Raw genomic sequence first — 16,780 nt, forward strand, 5'->3', positions numbered from 1 at the left:
TTTTTCTCTGAGTAGTTTCCTGACCGACCTTTATTGATTTAAGAGGGTACACCTCCCTTCATCCCGCACTGCAAACAACTCTGTTTTGCTCTCTCCCCCTTTCCCCTCGCTCTCTCTATCTCACTCTCTCACACACACACACACACACATGCACACCACCATCAGTCGAGCCACCAAAGCTTTCCTTTGTCCACACAGGTGTGCATTTTGTGTAACTTGATATTATGTTTGATTCATTTGAAGGGGAAGTGTGAAAAAAAAGGATAATTATTAACAGTTTCCCACTTTACGTTCCCTAAGACCTAAATAATGTATGTTGTCCTTCTCTAACCTGGACACCCACATTTTTTACATGTGTTCTTTTACGAGACGTGTGTTTTTGAAGTAATTAGAAAAACAGAATTTGGAAAATGCAAATTACATTTCACCCATACAGGACAAAAGAAAGAGAAGGAAAATGAAACATTTATAGAGTGGATTAAACAAAGAGACATTTTGACCAAAATGGTATGTATTTACTTAATACCACATATGTTATCTTAGGCGTTTTTATTGTATTTCAAGGTTTAATTGTGTGGATATTCAGTCTCACGGCATTTCGTGTTATAGTCACAAAATACATTTATCTATTGATTCGTGTTCACCAACACGATTTTCCCATTTTTTGCGTGTCACACAGAACGATTTTAAAAGCAACGTATTTCTATTGGTAGTATGTTTCGTGCCTGCGCCACGTCTTTTTGTCCGGTCGGGTCTTGGAAGACCGGAAGCTTTGTGGTTCATAAAAACATTTTCTTACTCAATATCAAGCCACGATTATTGTTTTTATTTTAAATTGTATAATGTCTGACTTTTTTTGCCGTCCGTGAGGAAAATAAATGGGGCTCAGAGCCTCAGAATACTGAAATCTGTATTTTTTTAAATCTTTTTTTCCTTTTGTAATAATTTGTTATTATTTGGTGCAGGCACGAAACATACTACCAATAGAAATACATTGCTTTTTAAAAAAATGCGAAAATCGTGTTGGTGAACACGAATCAATAGATTACATTTCGTGACTATAGCAGGAAATGCCGTGAGACTGGGTTGGGATATTCCAGTAACAATCAACACTACACCTGTGCTCCAGTTCCCTGTAGAATCACAAAACACCTCTTTAATATGGTGTCATTGTATAAGCTCAGCCGCAACCAGCCTGACCGGAAATAATAAATAATGGATTTACAGTAAATGTATTTGTCTGGTGAGAAATAACACCACTGGCTTCATTTATCGGCAGCAATTCATTCCTTCTCACATGGGAATAGATGTGTAGATAGAGGCCTTTGTAACGTAATCATCTATTATTGCCTTAATCACCCTCAAGAGGATCAATGACACCTCTACCTGAGATGCGATGGACAGATACAATTGTTTCCTCATAATTCGAGCCATATTACCAAAGAATCCCAAAAGATTTACCGATAATGTTTTTCCCTGCTTGGAGTTACCGCTCACCTCATGAACACGCAGGGTTAGGGTTACACACGTGCACCACCAGAGATTCACAAATGTATGAAAATGGATATGCAGATTTATAGTTTGTGGTTTTCATCTCAATTTCTACTGAGACTTTGGTGTGGTCGAATTTATTGACAACATTTCTAAGAATATGTTTGGGCATTCAAATCTTAAATTGATAGGGATATAGTTGAGAAAGATGGGAGAGGAGGGCAATTACAGTACATGCAGGGTTTGACTGCTCAGGGCATTAGTGCCTATATACTAGCACCCGAACAACTCTGCTATCTGTTGCCTCTAATGCTAACTTTTAAAGTTGATGATTGATTGGATTTAAACATATCGTAAGTAATCATAAGTGACCAAAAACCCTTTCCCCCTGATATAAATGTTTTTTAGGGATGCAGGATTATGTAAGTTTTAGACACTCAGAAAACCCTATCAACCCTACAAATATGACAACAAAATACTAGTATCTGCTTATCACACAATATATCTTTAAAACCTTTTCTTAAGTTTACCAGCACTTTTTTGTAGGCCAATGTCTTGGTACTTTTCAAGTGCACGTTATATTTACTTTCATTCAGTGTTTGTACATATACTGTAGTACATACAGTATAGTGTGAGCACTATAGTATTTGCAGCAATTATGATGAAGCGCAGTAATTCAGTCATCCAGTAGGAGTCCCCATGCACCTGGTTTATGTGTTATTACCTGGCTCTCTGTTAATGATTTGTTCAAGAGGTACAAAATAAGCAGCTCTTTCTTGAACTATGAGAACCTGAGGCACAAAAGAAAGACACTGATGTTGTTGCTAAGCTTTGGTTTCTAAATAGCTGTCGTTAAGCTTTACAAGTCCATAATGTTGCAGAGTTTCCAGTTGTGTTCGAGTTCCCTGATGTATTTCAGTGAGACATTCATACAAAGGGGTTTTGTGGGAATTCATTAAATTGAACAGTATCAAGGTACTCCTGATTACATTTGTCAGCAAAGATAGCTAAGCATTTGTGTCCAGGTGAGAACAGGCCATAATATCTGCTTTGTTAAACATTTTGCTGGTAAAGAAAAGGGTGGAAGAAAGGCCGGATAAAGAAAGAAGATGGACTGGTTTAAAGGAATGACTGGTATGAGGACATGGACAGGTAGATGTAGGCATCTGCTATTCTGGCTTGTCAGCTATGGGGAATGGAGGTAAGAGTTTTTAAGCCTAGCTTTTTTATTATAAATATGTGATCCACGATAACACCTTTTTAGAAAACGCTGTTTAGTTATTCAGATAAATGTTTCTCCTCAACATTGTTGCTCTTGATTTCCAACAACATGTAGTTATGATTCAGTGTTTGATGGGCTGCTTGTTGTTGCACATTTCTCACAGTCTTAGAGCTCAGCTTGTTTCCTGCACATTACAAGCTGTGTCAATGTTGTTTGAAAAAGATAAGGTAAAACAGTGAAAACTATTTAGAAAGTTTAGTAAGGCATAGTTCTGCCTTTACTGCTGCTGATACTAATTCACTAAATAGAAAACATAAGGAACATTTAATAAAAGTCTAAGCATTTTACATCAAGTGCCGCTACCCGCTGTATTTTTGTTTCTTAAATCCCTCCATACTTTCCAAAGGTTGCTAATGAAGGTGAATGCAGAGGCGGTATTTTTCCGGAGACTGATTTCCTAATCTCATTTCATCAGAGTTAATATGAATTCATAATGAACTGATATTGATCCAATTAAGCACAGGCAGCCACACAGACAACTATTTCAGTTGGTCATTATTTATGTTACCCTGTAAAATTCAAAACAAACCTTTTTGTCATTGATTTGGCTTGTTTATTGTTCTTCCCATGCTTGTAAGGTTATTTGTGTTGAACCCTGGATATTATCTAATTCTCTACCCTCTGTATTTTTATCGTCAGAGAGCAGGGTAAACCCGACAGCAGTCGGGATCGCTGTGGGCTTTAGTATCCTGTTTATCCTCTTCACCATTGCCATTGCGCAATTCTGCTGCAAGTACAAATGCAAAAGCTGCAAAAAATGCTGCAAGAAAAAGGGTGAGCAGAGCTTTAATACGTCATCAAAAAAAAGTCCAATCTTGTTTTGTATTAAGGCTTGCAGATAGCTTTGTTGTCTGCCCTGGTCTGAAAACATGTTACTGGGCTTGTTACTCTGAATAAGGTGAAGACCTTTGTGAACATGTGTCATAGAGTAGGACCTACTTTCTGACTAGTAAATATGTGCTGATTGTGGGCTCTAAAATGTGTATACTTTAAATGAATCCAGATTAAATTATAAGACATCTAATCTATGTGCATCACAAGCCTCATTTACCTCATCTGGGAGTTTTTCAGGCACACATCTCAGTGGCAGGTATCCTAAACCTGCATGAATAAAACAAAACTGCCCTTTTAAAGACTTTTAAACTTCTATGCCATATATTTGCTTTATGGTTTGAACTGGACAACATCACCCACAATTAAGACTGCTATATGATGAATCTGTCTTGCTTGTTATATATCCACTCTCTATCTCCTATTCTATAGAGCCTTCACTGAAAGACAAAGTGCTTAAGTAAGTCGATTTTCCAATACAAAGTTTTATTTCCTCATTTATATTTGTCATTGTTGCACGGGTAAACATGTTGTGTTTGATCTCTACCTACAGAAAAGTTGGCTTAAAGAAGTCCCCTCCTCCCTTCTCCATCAGCAATGGCATAAAGTGATGTCGACTTGCTGGCAGTTGTTTCTGGCGTCAACCATGAGAAGACACTCCCAATGCCTGTCACTTTCCTACGCATCGACTCTCTTGTTTTCAGTATGTTGTCTTTTTCTGTTTGATGCTTTAATTTATGTTGATGTTTTAACCTGATTACTGAGTGTTGGGAAAATACTGAATGTACTCTTCCAATATCAGAGGAGCACATGATAACAAAGGCCCTACGTAGCTGTGTACGTAACAGGATGTATGATTACCTAGAAGTGTGCCAGGACTCACTGTTTTAGGGATATGATGGCTATGTGACAACGATTAACATGATGATTCAGCCTCTATGGAGATAGACATATGACATATGTCATGTTTATTGCTTACGTGGGCTTTAGCTAATCTGAACTAAGCATAAGAATACTGCTTTGAACCGGTATACATGTATCTTGTGACTGAATAACACCCTATCTTGTATATAAAGTATGTGAAGGACACTATTCGGGGAACTATTTGTCCCATGCAGCTTTGTGTGTGATGACTACTTCCATTATTGCAAGGATAATAAATACATGTATCCTGATATTGAAGCTCAAGCCGGAGACAAGTGATATTTTTCTAACACTGAGTAGGGATTCTTTTCATTTTATTTAACAACTTTGTTTGATGTCACTACCTCTCGACTAAATTAGATTTTTTGGTTGCATCTTGAAATCAAAAGGGCATCCTTGTTTTAAAATGGAAAGAGGGCAATCCATGCTACTGTGTATGCAACATCGTACTTCCATGTCATTTAAACATTAATGAGAAATTACGAGTTATGATTTATGTGGAAAATAAATTAATGTCCTTGCAATGTCACTTTATCAGTTTGTGTAATGTTGGCATGTTGTTGTAAAATTGGAGAATGAGTATAGACACACACACGCACATCAAAATATCAACTGCTTAACCACAGACACGAGTCAGATCGGTTTCCTATAAGCTGCAGGTGACTTCCCTTACAGAGTCACATGTCTACTTTCGTCGTATTTTCTATAGTTGTCGAAACTATGTCTCATTGTTTTACCTTCGTAAAAAACAAAACATGTTTCTCTTTCCAATGTTTTTTTCTGATATGTGCTGCCTACAATATGGAAGAAAAGGTCAACTTCTCTCTTCGTCATGAAAAGGCAAATTCAGGCCTGCCAGACAAAGATAATAATTGCCACTTTCTTATTTCTGAGTACGCTACTGCAAAAACACTTCCTGTAGAAGTTATGATGTTTTTATAAAACTTCCATCAACTCCTAATAGTAATGTGAAAAACATATTTATTCAATCTGCTTTCCATACTACACAAGTATGTGTATGTGCTTCTTATCCACTCATTAAAAAACCCAACTGATAGATTAAGGTTTCAACTTTCATTTCTGCAATGCGATGAATATCTTTTTGGTTAACTGTCAGCGGCTGTGTGGGTTTGCTAAATGTCACAAAAGTGTACACACACTCTGCATTAACTCATGTAGAGCTCCTGGCAGTCACTCCTGATATGAGTGATAAAGCGAGGTGACAATGAACACACTTCAACTTGTTGCTCATGGTTTTTGGGGTCAGATTAGCACACAGCATTTGTCTGGAATCAGTGTAATTTCATTAGAAAATGTAGTTGATATGAGTCATTTGACAATGTCTATATTCAGGGTGTCCTCGGGGTCTTAAAAAGTATCTGCAAAATCTGTTAAACACCTGGGGCCTCATTTATAAAGGGATATACGCTCAAAAAATGGCGTACGCCAGTTTCTACGCAATGTTTGCGATTTATAAAATACTAACTTGACGGGAAAATGTGCGGTCCTCCACGCAAACTCTAACCCATGCGTACGCACTAAGCACACAAACGGGAGAGACGAGAAACTGCGACACCGTTGGCAGAAGAAAGAATGGAGAGAAATATGTGGAAATAATACCATAAATAAAATGTTACCTCTCATTTATCAAATATGAAGAATTCCTTTTCAAACATTGATTAAAGCCAATCTTAAAATGATTAAACAAACGCCTGTTTGAGACTCCTCAGTGCACACAAAAACATAACTTGGAGAAATAAATAAATACGGATATGCTATTTAAAACCACCTCGAATATGTTGTGTTAATGTTATGAAATGTTTTCTCATAAATGATGCGGTAAGCAGGAGGACAGAATAAACTGACGCCGTTTTGCATTTCTATAGGTTGTAGATACGAGCATGGTTTTATATACTATCACGTTTAATCGTGTTTTATGCCGTTTGCCAAGACTTGATAAGTCGCTCGTAAAACACAGGAGGTATGGAAACTAAGAACACCATAGGCCTATGTGGTAAATTGTACAGCTAATATAACACAACCCATTAGTTGTATTTCCTTTAACTGGTGGATTATGGATATATAGTTGCTGATCGACAGCTGGAACACAAACCACCAAATACAACAAAAATAATTCAGATCCAGTCGTCATGAGGGAGGGATTCCCCGATCATTTCTTACAGTTTCTCATCAAGGGGCTCCTGTCCCCGGTACAAACACACTGCCTGAGGAAGGTTATGTGTATTTTTTTTGTCATTAACTTTTTTCGGACCACTTATTTATTTATTTTGGTGACGATCCGACCTCCATGCTGCTACTCTGGCTCAAACTGCATCCACCAAACAATATGATTTATCTCGACCTCCCCACAATAACCAAAATCTGACACGGTGTGAGATGTCTTTTTTAGCTGTTCTATCGTTATTTCCTGCGATCTTCTTCATGCAGTCAGTCAAAATGAATGAATGAATGGGCGTTTCTTTGACTATGTATAGGCAAATATGGGCGTTACGAGTCGATTGTGATTTATCAAGGGAAACAGGCGTAGGGAGTGCCGTACGCACTTCCCTCGCCGGTACGCAATGTTTTGTGAATCGGAAAATGGCGGAACATTTATGTACCTATTTTTGTGCTTTGTACTACGTAAGCAACCTTCCTACGTCAATCCTACGCAAGGCGTTATAAATGAGGCCCCTGAACAGTTGAAACAACATCCCTAATATTCATCTGGCTGCTACTTAAAAAATATTTTACAATTATTTATCTATTTACCTATCCTATTTCAATAATAGCATATAGACTCTTATTGCACTATTTCACTTTTTTAAAACAATTTTTCTTTTTGTATTACTATTTACTATTTACTTGCACTATATTTTTTCTGTTTATCTGTGTTTTGTGTTGCTCTGTTGGAGAAGCCTGTGACACAAGATTTACATCGGCATAACTACACTGTAGCTATGTTCGTATGACTAAATAAAGAACCTTGAACCTATTAAAAGTTGATAAATCAATTTAGCGAAAATGAAGGCTATTAAAAAGTATTAAACGGCATTTTCCAAGGTTTTACATTTTGTAGCTTGTTTTCAATAAGTATATCAATTGTCCAAAGAGGTTGTATTCTACAGTTTGCCTGAATGTAATCATTGCGTAGGTGTGTAGTATGATTCTGTGTAGTTTATTTATGGCATCCCGTTGGATTTGACGTAATCTGAACAGGACATCGCACGCTCACGGCTTGATAGCGCGCGAAGGTCCGTTTACGCCGGTTGTTAAACAACATCGTTATGGGGAAATGCAAGTTTGGAAGATAAGGAGGAAGGACAATCAATACTGTATATAGTAAATGTGAGGTAAAGTGTGTCGCCAATGTAACCGGTTAAAACTCGAAGTGGCGATGAGGTCTTAAAATGTATGGAAAGGGTCTTAAAAAAGGTCTTAAAAGGTATTCAATTTGACTTCAGGATTCCTGCATATACCCTGATATTAAATAGAGTGATTTTCCACTATAAATTGTAAGTGTGATGTGGAATGTGGACATCTAAAACCAACTTAAGCGTTACCTGGCCAATTAGCTAATTGTGTTACTCTTTCCTGTAGAGGCACACTGCCTGGAAATACAATTTAGGGAGTTTTGTGTGAATATCAGAGTAGCACGTGATAACAAAGGCCTAACTGTAACTGTGTACGTAACCAGATATGATTACATGGATGACGCTCATGAGACACTGTGTTTTACATACGATAGCTATGTTCCTACGATGAACATGATGACACAGCCCCTAAGGAGATAGGCATATGACTGTCATGTTTATTGCTTACGCAGGCCTTAGCTAATCTGAACTAATGCCAGAATACTGCTTTGAACCGGTATTCTTGGATCTTGTGACTGTAACACCCTCTCTTGTATATAAGGCATGTCAAGGACACTATTCGGGGAACTATTTGTACCATGCAACCTCTGTATGTGATGACTACTTCCATTCTTGCAAGGATAATAAATACATGTATCCTGATATTGAAGATCAAGCCGGTGACAAGTGATATTTTCTTAACAGTATTACTCCAGTATTATAGAACTGGACGCACTGGGTCAGCAGTGGCTTGACAAAAAATGTGTGCCCCAATGCCTCCTGACAGGATAATCCAGCCAAATATTTACCACAATTGAACTATGATCTACATGTGGTCATCATCAGTGGGCACGCACTGCGAAGTGAGTAACTTGGGTTATTTTGCAGTTCTAAGAAGGATTTATTTTTTCTTCGATCTGTCTAAAGTTTGTCTCACTTCCCCCTGTACTTAATGCTGCATGTGAAGAAGTACGTCACTTTATTCTACCACTACTGTATGGGATCTGCTCTATCCCCATAAAGCAGCATTTAAATAAAGGGTGATGTGAAGATATTTTTTTCACTTCGGTCTCCGAAATGTCAGTACTGTTTACAGTATTTGCTCTCTTTGCTGTCAATGTGGCACAGGACTTTGTGAGTGGAAACCTGAAAGAGGAAGTGATTATTTCAAGTTGAAGAACCATTGCTCTAATTCCTGTACAGAATTTGCATATGGGAATCCCTACAGCAGAGTGTATGTCATGTTTGTCTAACTATTTCCATCATTTGTTTGTTTTCTGGGTTTTCCTTGTGGTTCTCTGGGTCTTGGTTTCTGAAATGTGCTTGGGATTATTTATGAATGTGTGACAGTTACGGAACACTATCGGCAGAACATTATTGTATTGACATGTAGAATAACAGACACACAAAACCTCACAGAAATACACAATAAATAAATAGTTTTTTTAATTAATAAAAAAAAAGCAAAAAAGGAAGTAGCTCGAACACTGGGTGCAATTTATGCATATTAATGTCACATGCTTCATATCTCCATAAAATGTCCTGCACATCATCGTAAATTAGAATAGGCACATTTTACTCCTTTGTTTAACACGAGATCACAGTACTTTAAAGTGGCTTCCAAGTAATACACTTTGTCTAAAATGTAAGTGGTAGTGGTAAAAAAGAAAAGAAAAATACATTATAGCAACTTACATGTCGGTTACCAACATAAAAGTGTCATTTTTTTAGCAGAGGTGACAGCCACAGAGAGATCGCAAAATGTCCAGAAGTACGTATCTGTCAAACTGTTTCTCTGCGTTGCTTCCCACACCAGTTTCACTTCCAGGATACAGCATTTGAGTCCGTTGTACATACCCAGTGAGTCAGGGTTGAATAAGGTCTTCGTCGGTATGTTTTCTGCCTCGAGAAGATCCTGAAACTTCAACTGACAGCTATCAGCGTGCAGCTGTGTGGTCTAACCTCAATTTCCTGCCTATGTTCAAAAACAACCTGTCTCTTGCTTTGTTTTCTCCTTGCAGTTTTCCCCCTTTCTATTCTCAGGCAATTCCTCTCCCCACAAAACAAACATATGCCTCTACTTATGAATACACAGTGTGTCATGGAAGAAAAGGGAGTGCATTGGTCCAGCTTAGCACTGAGACTTGTTAGGTCAGCATGATTTTATAAATAGCGTTGTTGCATTCCACTGCGTATCACTCAGTCGTCAGCTGTACGTCACAGAGGGAGAGAGACAAATTGTTCATATTGAAGTCCTGTCCTTCCTCCACTAAGGAAAGCGGTGATAGCGTTGTTAGCAAAGGGAACGTATTCCCCAGTTGTATAAAATCAGTTTCTAAATCATCCACTATAACAGTGTCCATTTGTGTTTGTTTGTGATATCTTGAAAATGTAAGCTGCCCTTTGTAAGAGTCCACAAAATTACATCTGTTGCTGACTTGTCCATTTTCAATACACACAGCTCTGTATTGTTTTATGACTTTGCCTCCATAATGTCCTTGTTTATGGCACCAAGTGCACTGCCCTGTTCCTGAGCAGATACACGATTGAGGCCCAGCCCTGTAACCTGTCACCACTTCAGCCAAAACTGAGTCAGGAAGCATCTGTTTAAACATCTCCTCCTCATCACAGACATTAATCTGCACAGCACAGGGGCTCTGACTGCGATAATTTCCCCCAGCCACCTTTAGAGACCCACTGTCCTGTCCATCTAGGTTTATGGAAGATATATCCACCTGGCAGCACAGCCCCACCCCACTATCCTCCCTCTTCCTAGTCTTGGTAACAGACCCCTCATCCTGCAGGGGGTAATCTGTCTGACAGCTAGTGGAGCTCTCAGATCCTCCCAAGCTGCCAAAGCCGCTGTCCTCTTGTCTCATTGGAGGACTTCCCTCGCTGTTTGTAGCAGAGTTGGTCTCCATGCTGACTCCGCTGTCCAGGCTGGTCCTCCTCTCCTCCTCTTCTTCGTCCACTGTTACCGTAACATGTGTCATCGGATCGTTGACAAAGGTTTTCACTTCTGTTCCGTAGCTGGACAGGAACCATCCTTTGTCTGTAACAACCTCCACAGCCCCTTCTCCAACAGAAAGTGGAAGCCAGCCACTAACAGGGGATTTCTTTGGTGAGAAAGGAGAACACAGCGGTTGTTGTATTAATTGTTGTCAACTGAACCATTTCAGAACTGCTAATGTCATTGTGATGCAGGTAAAACTAATTAACTTGACGGTAAATGCCTGCGTAACAGTTATTCATTCAAGTTTTCAATAATCAAATCTACTTACCAATACAGCAGGTGTTTTGTCTTGACCTCTCAGGTAACACCAGAGGCTGGTTACTATGATCGCAATGATGGCCAACACACCCAGAATCGATAGGGATGACACAGCCATTATAAAAAACTCTGGAAGGTAAAAACAGGAAAAAGTTTTGGACAGAGCCAAATGTAACACATATATTTCCCAAACTGTCAAACTATTCCTTTAAGAATTATTCAATTTGCAATGTTTTATCTAGCATGATTTATAAATCTACTATGGCAGTTGTGTGCCATACTTGTTTTTCAGCAAGAGAGATGTTTGTTTTGTTTGTCAATTAAAATGTGTAATTGTGCTAACAATTGCTTAGTATGTACACTTTACTTCATTTATTTGAGATATTCCTAATTTTTTTTCATTATTTCTATTTTATTTACCTCAGCAGAATCATTTTTTGAATGTTTTTTTGTTTTGTAAATGCTGTTCAATGTTGCTGTCTCTGGGCTCTGTTTCTCACCTTGCTCTGGGAGATGCAGACACTGTTTGGGGGACACACTGCTGCTGGTTCTAGCTGGTGCTCCTTTGCCCTCCACCTTGATGCTGACACAGTACTCTCTCCCCCAGTGGAGGGAGCTGAAAGACTTATTAGACTTCTGATTCTCTTCCATGTTATCTTCCACGAGGTATGCTGTGGTATTCTGTAGAGGAAAAAGCATCACATTCAAATGTCAAGTATTGAAAAATAGTTTCAATTTATTCACCTTACTAAGACCAAATCCTTTTTCTTTTTTTTATTGCATGTATATTGACACATAATTGTTAACGTTTTACTGTTTGTATGTTTCTCTTACATTATTTAACATATTTTACCTTTTTATCTTGTCCTCTCTCTTCCAGGTAGATGGTGTAGGTGAGCCCGAAAGGAAAGAGTTCTTTCAGAATCGGTTTCTGGTGAATAGAAACTGTGAGAGTGCTGGAAGTCGCCCACAAAGTGAAGGAGGGTGGCTGCAATACCCCTGTAGGAACAGAGAGAGGTAAGAAAACAACACTATAGTGTGTTCAAACTGCTTAAACAGCCCAAATGCTCGTTTTACTAAGGTATTATGATGTATTTACCAAACTACCAACTATGCTCACCTTCATTTAAGAAGAATTTCTTCCTTTGTGACCATCCAGACACGTTATCTCCTGCAACCAGCTGAACTTTGACCTTATAGCCAGCGCGGTAGTCATGATTAAGGCTGCTTAGGTCACGTATAAGGCTGCTTAGGTCACAGTGGGTCTTTTTGATCCCTGTGCAGCTGGCGACCATGGCCCATTCACCATTCACGTACCTAAGGACATAAATCATAATACGACCAAGGAGTAAATAAATGATTGAAAAGTAGCATTTCAATAATAATCTATTTTTGCTTGTTAATGATTTAAGTAAAGGGAAATGAATACAACCGGTTTAAAGGTAAAGGAGTAAAGAATACAGTGACATTTACATTTAAAAATAGGACGTTTGTGATAAGAAAAACTTAAACATACTTTGCCATTTCTACATTGTAGCGGGGGTCTGACGGAGCGCCCACAGGATGTTTCCAAAGTACATAAACCTCCCCTTCTGAAATCTTCACAATCACATTGTCAGGCTGAGGGAGGTCCAGTCCTGAAAAAATAAAGTAAATTATGATATATGTTCAGTGCTCATTATGACAAGACATCGACATTTCTCTAAAAGAGATTAATATTGTAAAATTATCAGCCTTGTCAAAGCAAATTCTGAAGTGTTATCTTTAGATAGAAGGCTGTGGTCAGGAAGAGAAAAGGAAGTATGATAAAAAGACGCAGCTTTCTTGCAAATCGTTTATGGGATTACTGAAGATTTGACACAGTGGGTTTTCCGTAAAAGGAACCGAGATTGACCCATTTCCACTGTGAGACTTATTAACCTGAGTAAAATAGGAACATCTATCAGAAATGTTCTATGTAATTTTTGTTTCTCCCCCTGATGCCTTCATTATGGAAACCTTATTGCAAATAGGTTTTAAAACGTTTTCGTTGTAACAGCCAAACATTTTCCCAGTCTGTATTTCTCCTACGGTTTAACCATGACTGTTATAATTCTACAGTCATAAAAAAGTCAGCAAAATGTAAAACAAATACAATATAAATCTAAATAAATAAACTGATAAGAACATTTGATTTAATATATGGTGTAATAAAAGTATTTAATTACCTGACACAAGATTTAGGTATAAAATCAGGAAGAGAAAAATGGTGTTATTGTATATATCCATATCCGGTATCTGGAGAGTTATTATCATTGCATCATAATCCACACTGGCAGCCAAAAAAAGTCCCCTATTCCAATCATCAGTGAACAAAATCCAACTGTAGAAAAGTCTTCCCTCCACAACAATGTGTAGCTGTTCAAATTAACATTAAAGTGTTGATAAATTAAGAAGCAGCAGCTCTTCTCTCGCTGATGTGCTGTCCGTTATAAGAAATTAAAAGATCACTAACAAAGGTCTCCACATATATCTTCCTCTCTTACTCAACCCCCCTCCCACTCGGCTGATGAGCTTCCTGTTGTGACTTCATCAGTGACGCTGAAGCTAATTTCATCTCTTTCGACTCTCCAACCAAACGTTTTCCTTCCTCTTTTGCCTTTTTCTTTTCCCCTTTGCACACTGCTGTGAAACCATGGTTTGAAGTTGAATTGCTAATGAGGGCTGTCAAAATAACACTTCGGGATTTCCCTTTTGAATTTTGTAATTAAGGCATTAGTTCTGGAGCCTTTTTAAAGATATCTTGATTTTGTTTGATATCCATAATGGAAAATATGCATCCTCAAAAGGAGCAGTAATTGTCTTCCTTTGCTTCTGTTCAGTTTTTGTGTGTACGTAGGGCTGAACGATTAATCGATTTTAAATCGAAATCGCGATTTGAAATGATGCGATTATCAAATCGCAAAGCCTGCGATTTTTTTTAACATTTTTTATTTATTTTTTAAACATTTATTTATTTTTTAAAAAATTTAATTTGTTTTACTTCTTGTGTGTCAGTCATCCACACCAATCAGAAGTGCTGTGCTCCACATGTACCAGCCATTGTTAACCAATCAGAAGTGGCCCATTATAGAAGGTGATAGACAGATTGATCCAATCACCTGCCAAGTATTTTTGAAAGTGCCTGCCCTTTTCCAAATGGCTTCCAGTGGAGCTTTCCTAGATGGTTTGGTGAAACAAACCATCTGAGTCAGGTTAGTAATGCTCCATCACATGTTTTACATCTATTACAGGGTGAATCTTAAACTGAAGCTTGACTTTAAAGCAACCCAACGGAAGTTTCATGTAAGTTTAGTTCTTTCACTCATAGCTCGGGCTGCGGGGGTGCTAGAGACGGGAGCACGTTGATGCGACCTTCCTAGCCGGAGATATGGCCGCGTTTTACGATAAACTTCCGTTGGGTCGCTTAAAAACAAATATCGCAAATCGAATCGCAATCGCAATATTTGTCAGAAAAATCGCAATTAGATTTTTTCCCAAAATCGTGCAGCCCTACAGTACGTGCCTTTTTGATTAGAGCACATACATCTGTGTTTTTTCCTGATATAGTCTGTGACGGTAAATAGCAATGGTAGAGATGTCTGTGACAAGGATTTAAACTAACCGTGATTTAGGGGGATTTGAATAATTATGTTTAACAAGCCAATCAAGCCTGAACAACAAGCAAAACATTTAAAGGGCCCATGTCATGCTTTTCCGGTTATTACCCGTCCCCTTATGTGTTATGAAGGTTTTTATGCATGTAAACGGTGTGCAGTGTCACAAACCCTCAAAGTACACCCTGTAGCGAGTAAAACTCTAACACAGAAAATACCTCCCCAAAACGCCTCGTTGGAGATACGTCATTGTCCATTTGATTCTTCCATTTCGTTCCGGGTACGACATGATGTCAAGCCGTACCCGGAACGAAATGGACCACTCCGTGGAGCCGTTACGTTACGTCCGCGGAGCCGTTACGTTAAGCCCCCGCTGATTGGTCCAAATTGACCAATCCACGGACTTCCTCACACACACATCTGTGTGCAGGGAGCAGGCAGCTCAGCTGATTTCTCCTCCCTGGCTGCAGGCTGATAACAGACAGTTGGGATCGCGGCAAAATTCTCTCTGCAGACCCATTCTCACAGCGTTTATCAACCTTTTTCTTACTCAATATCAAGCCACACTTATTGTTTTTACTTCGGCTGTGACTTTGTGTGTGCTCAGGATGAGTTTGGCTGTGTTTGGCTGTGTATCGCTAACAAGGAAACAACACCTCCACGGAGCTCAGTGCGATTCACAACGTCCCGACCAATCAGAGCACACTGTGCTCACAGGGAGGGTGGGGGCTGGAGCTATTGGAGCTACAACGAGCCGTTAAAGGCAGAGAGTGAAATTCAGTGAATACACGTAGCTTACAGAGATGCTGTATGAGAAACCAATGTGAGTTTGGAAAATTGCACAATATAAATCTATTCTAGTAGACCTCAACAATGGAATTATGATCAGTGGAAATGGCCATGACATGGGCCCTTTAAAGAATTGTATTTATTTGTTGATAGACGATTAAAGCACCATTAAAATGTAATCTTAACTCAATTAATTATTAGTCTAGTTTGCAGGAAATTAGGCTGGAATTTTGAATTATTGGCTTCTATTTAGTGTTTGAAAATAAGTCTTATATGTCTCTAAATGTTAACTATTAGAAATTAAGAGAGCCACAACTTGTTTTTAAGTGACCGTGGAAATGTATCTCCACACCTCATCCCTCAAACATGTCACCTCAGTTTTATAACACTTTACAGGAAATGTCTGATAACAATGTTACTGTGGGTGGATATAAAAGCTGGTCACTGGTTAAAAATGATTTGCCTTAGAACCATTCTCTGAAAATGTTCCTTATTTTATTAATGGTCAGTACGTTCATTACATAGCATATTCATAAAGTGCAAAAATGTAAACGAGGCCTGGAGTTTTCACACACATCGGGAATTTCCACCTGCATACAACGGTTACATTTTTTTGAAATAACACAATGGATTTGTATTCCAAAGCCAAAAAAGGGTTTATAGTTAAATCAAACAAACTATCAAATGTTTCTGTTCTGCTTACATTACCACAGTGCCAGCCTTCAGCCAGCTTTTTCTCATGACCTTGTTTGGTTACTTAACACAATGTACACAACCTCTTATCGGACATCTGTCTTGTCATTAAAAGACCAAACTCTTCAACTCAACGCTTTTGAAATGCTTTTAAAAGTCGCATGAATACCAGTATTGTTCCCCGAATAAGCGTGTAACAGCAGGTCAGGAGGAGGTGTCAGTCATTAGATGATGATTTGTTTTAGTTTGTTTGAACTCTTATAGATGTTTCAGTACTTATTATTCAAAACTATACTTTCAATTCTGAGAAAGGAGTTTTCTTTTTAGTAAATCTAAAGATATCACCACAGTTTCCCTCTCTGTTTCTCATCTGCTTTTCCCATGTGACTGTTCGAGTTTTAGTTCCTGGTTTATGAAAACATGCCAAACCATGAACCTGTGGTGCTGACGCCTTTTGGTTTCTGTCTTGCAGAAAAACAGAGAACAGCTGAGTCAATCTGTGATGTGGGAC

The 16,780-nt window shown here is 38.5% G+C and overlaps 1 protein-coding gene across 1 annotated transcript; it reads right to left on the bottom strand.

Annotated features, from left to right (window-relative positions):
• Positions 1-9,303: 9,303 nt before the first annotated feature.
• On the bottom strand, positions 9,304-13,809 carry il10ra (interleukin 10 receptor, alpha). The gene is made up of 7 exons (XM_034115024.1): positions 13,360-13,809; positions 12,669-12,789; positions 12,273-12,469; positions 12,006-12,151; positions 11,653-11,833; positions 11,163-11,281; positions 9,304-10,997 (listed from the first exon to the last, which is right to left on the bottom strand). Exons 1-7 carry the CDS (start codon positions 13,445-13,447, stop codon positions 10,077-10,079), a joined length of 1,773 nt encoding a protein of 590 aa, XP_033970915.1. The 5' UTR covers positions 13,448-13,809; the 3' UTR covers positions 9,304-10,076.
• Positions 13,810-16,780: the final 2,971 nt, after the last annotated feature.

This window comes from Trematomus bernacchii, unplaced genomic scaffold, assembly GCF_902827165.1.
Source record: "Trematomus bernacchii unplaced genomic scaffold, fTreBer1.1, whole genome shotgun sequence".
NCBI classification, from domain to species: Eukaryota; Metazoa; Chordata; class Actinopteri; order Perciformes; family Nototheniidae; genus Trematomus; species Trematomus bernacchii.

What these genes read in the sequence shown, in the direction of transcription:
- il10ra (XM_034115024.1), bottom strand. Translation starts at nt 13,447, where the DNA reads ATGATAATAACTCTCCAGATACCGGATATGGATATATACAATAACACC. An exon ending in TACAATGTAGAAATGGCAAA is followed by an intron (nt 12,470 to 12,668) that starts GTATGTTTAAGT and finishes TTATGTCCTTAG; the next exon opens with GTACGTGAATGGTGAATGGG. An exon ending in AGAGAGGACAAGATAAAAAG is followed by an intron (nt 11,834 to 12,005) that starts GTAAAATATGTT and finishes TTTCCTCTACAG; the next exon opens with AATACCACAGCATACCTCGT.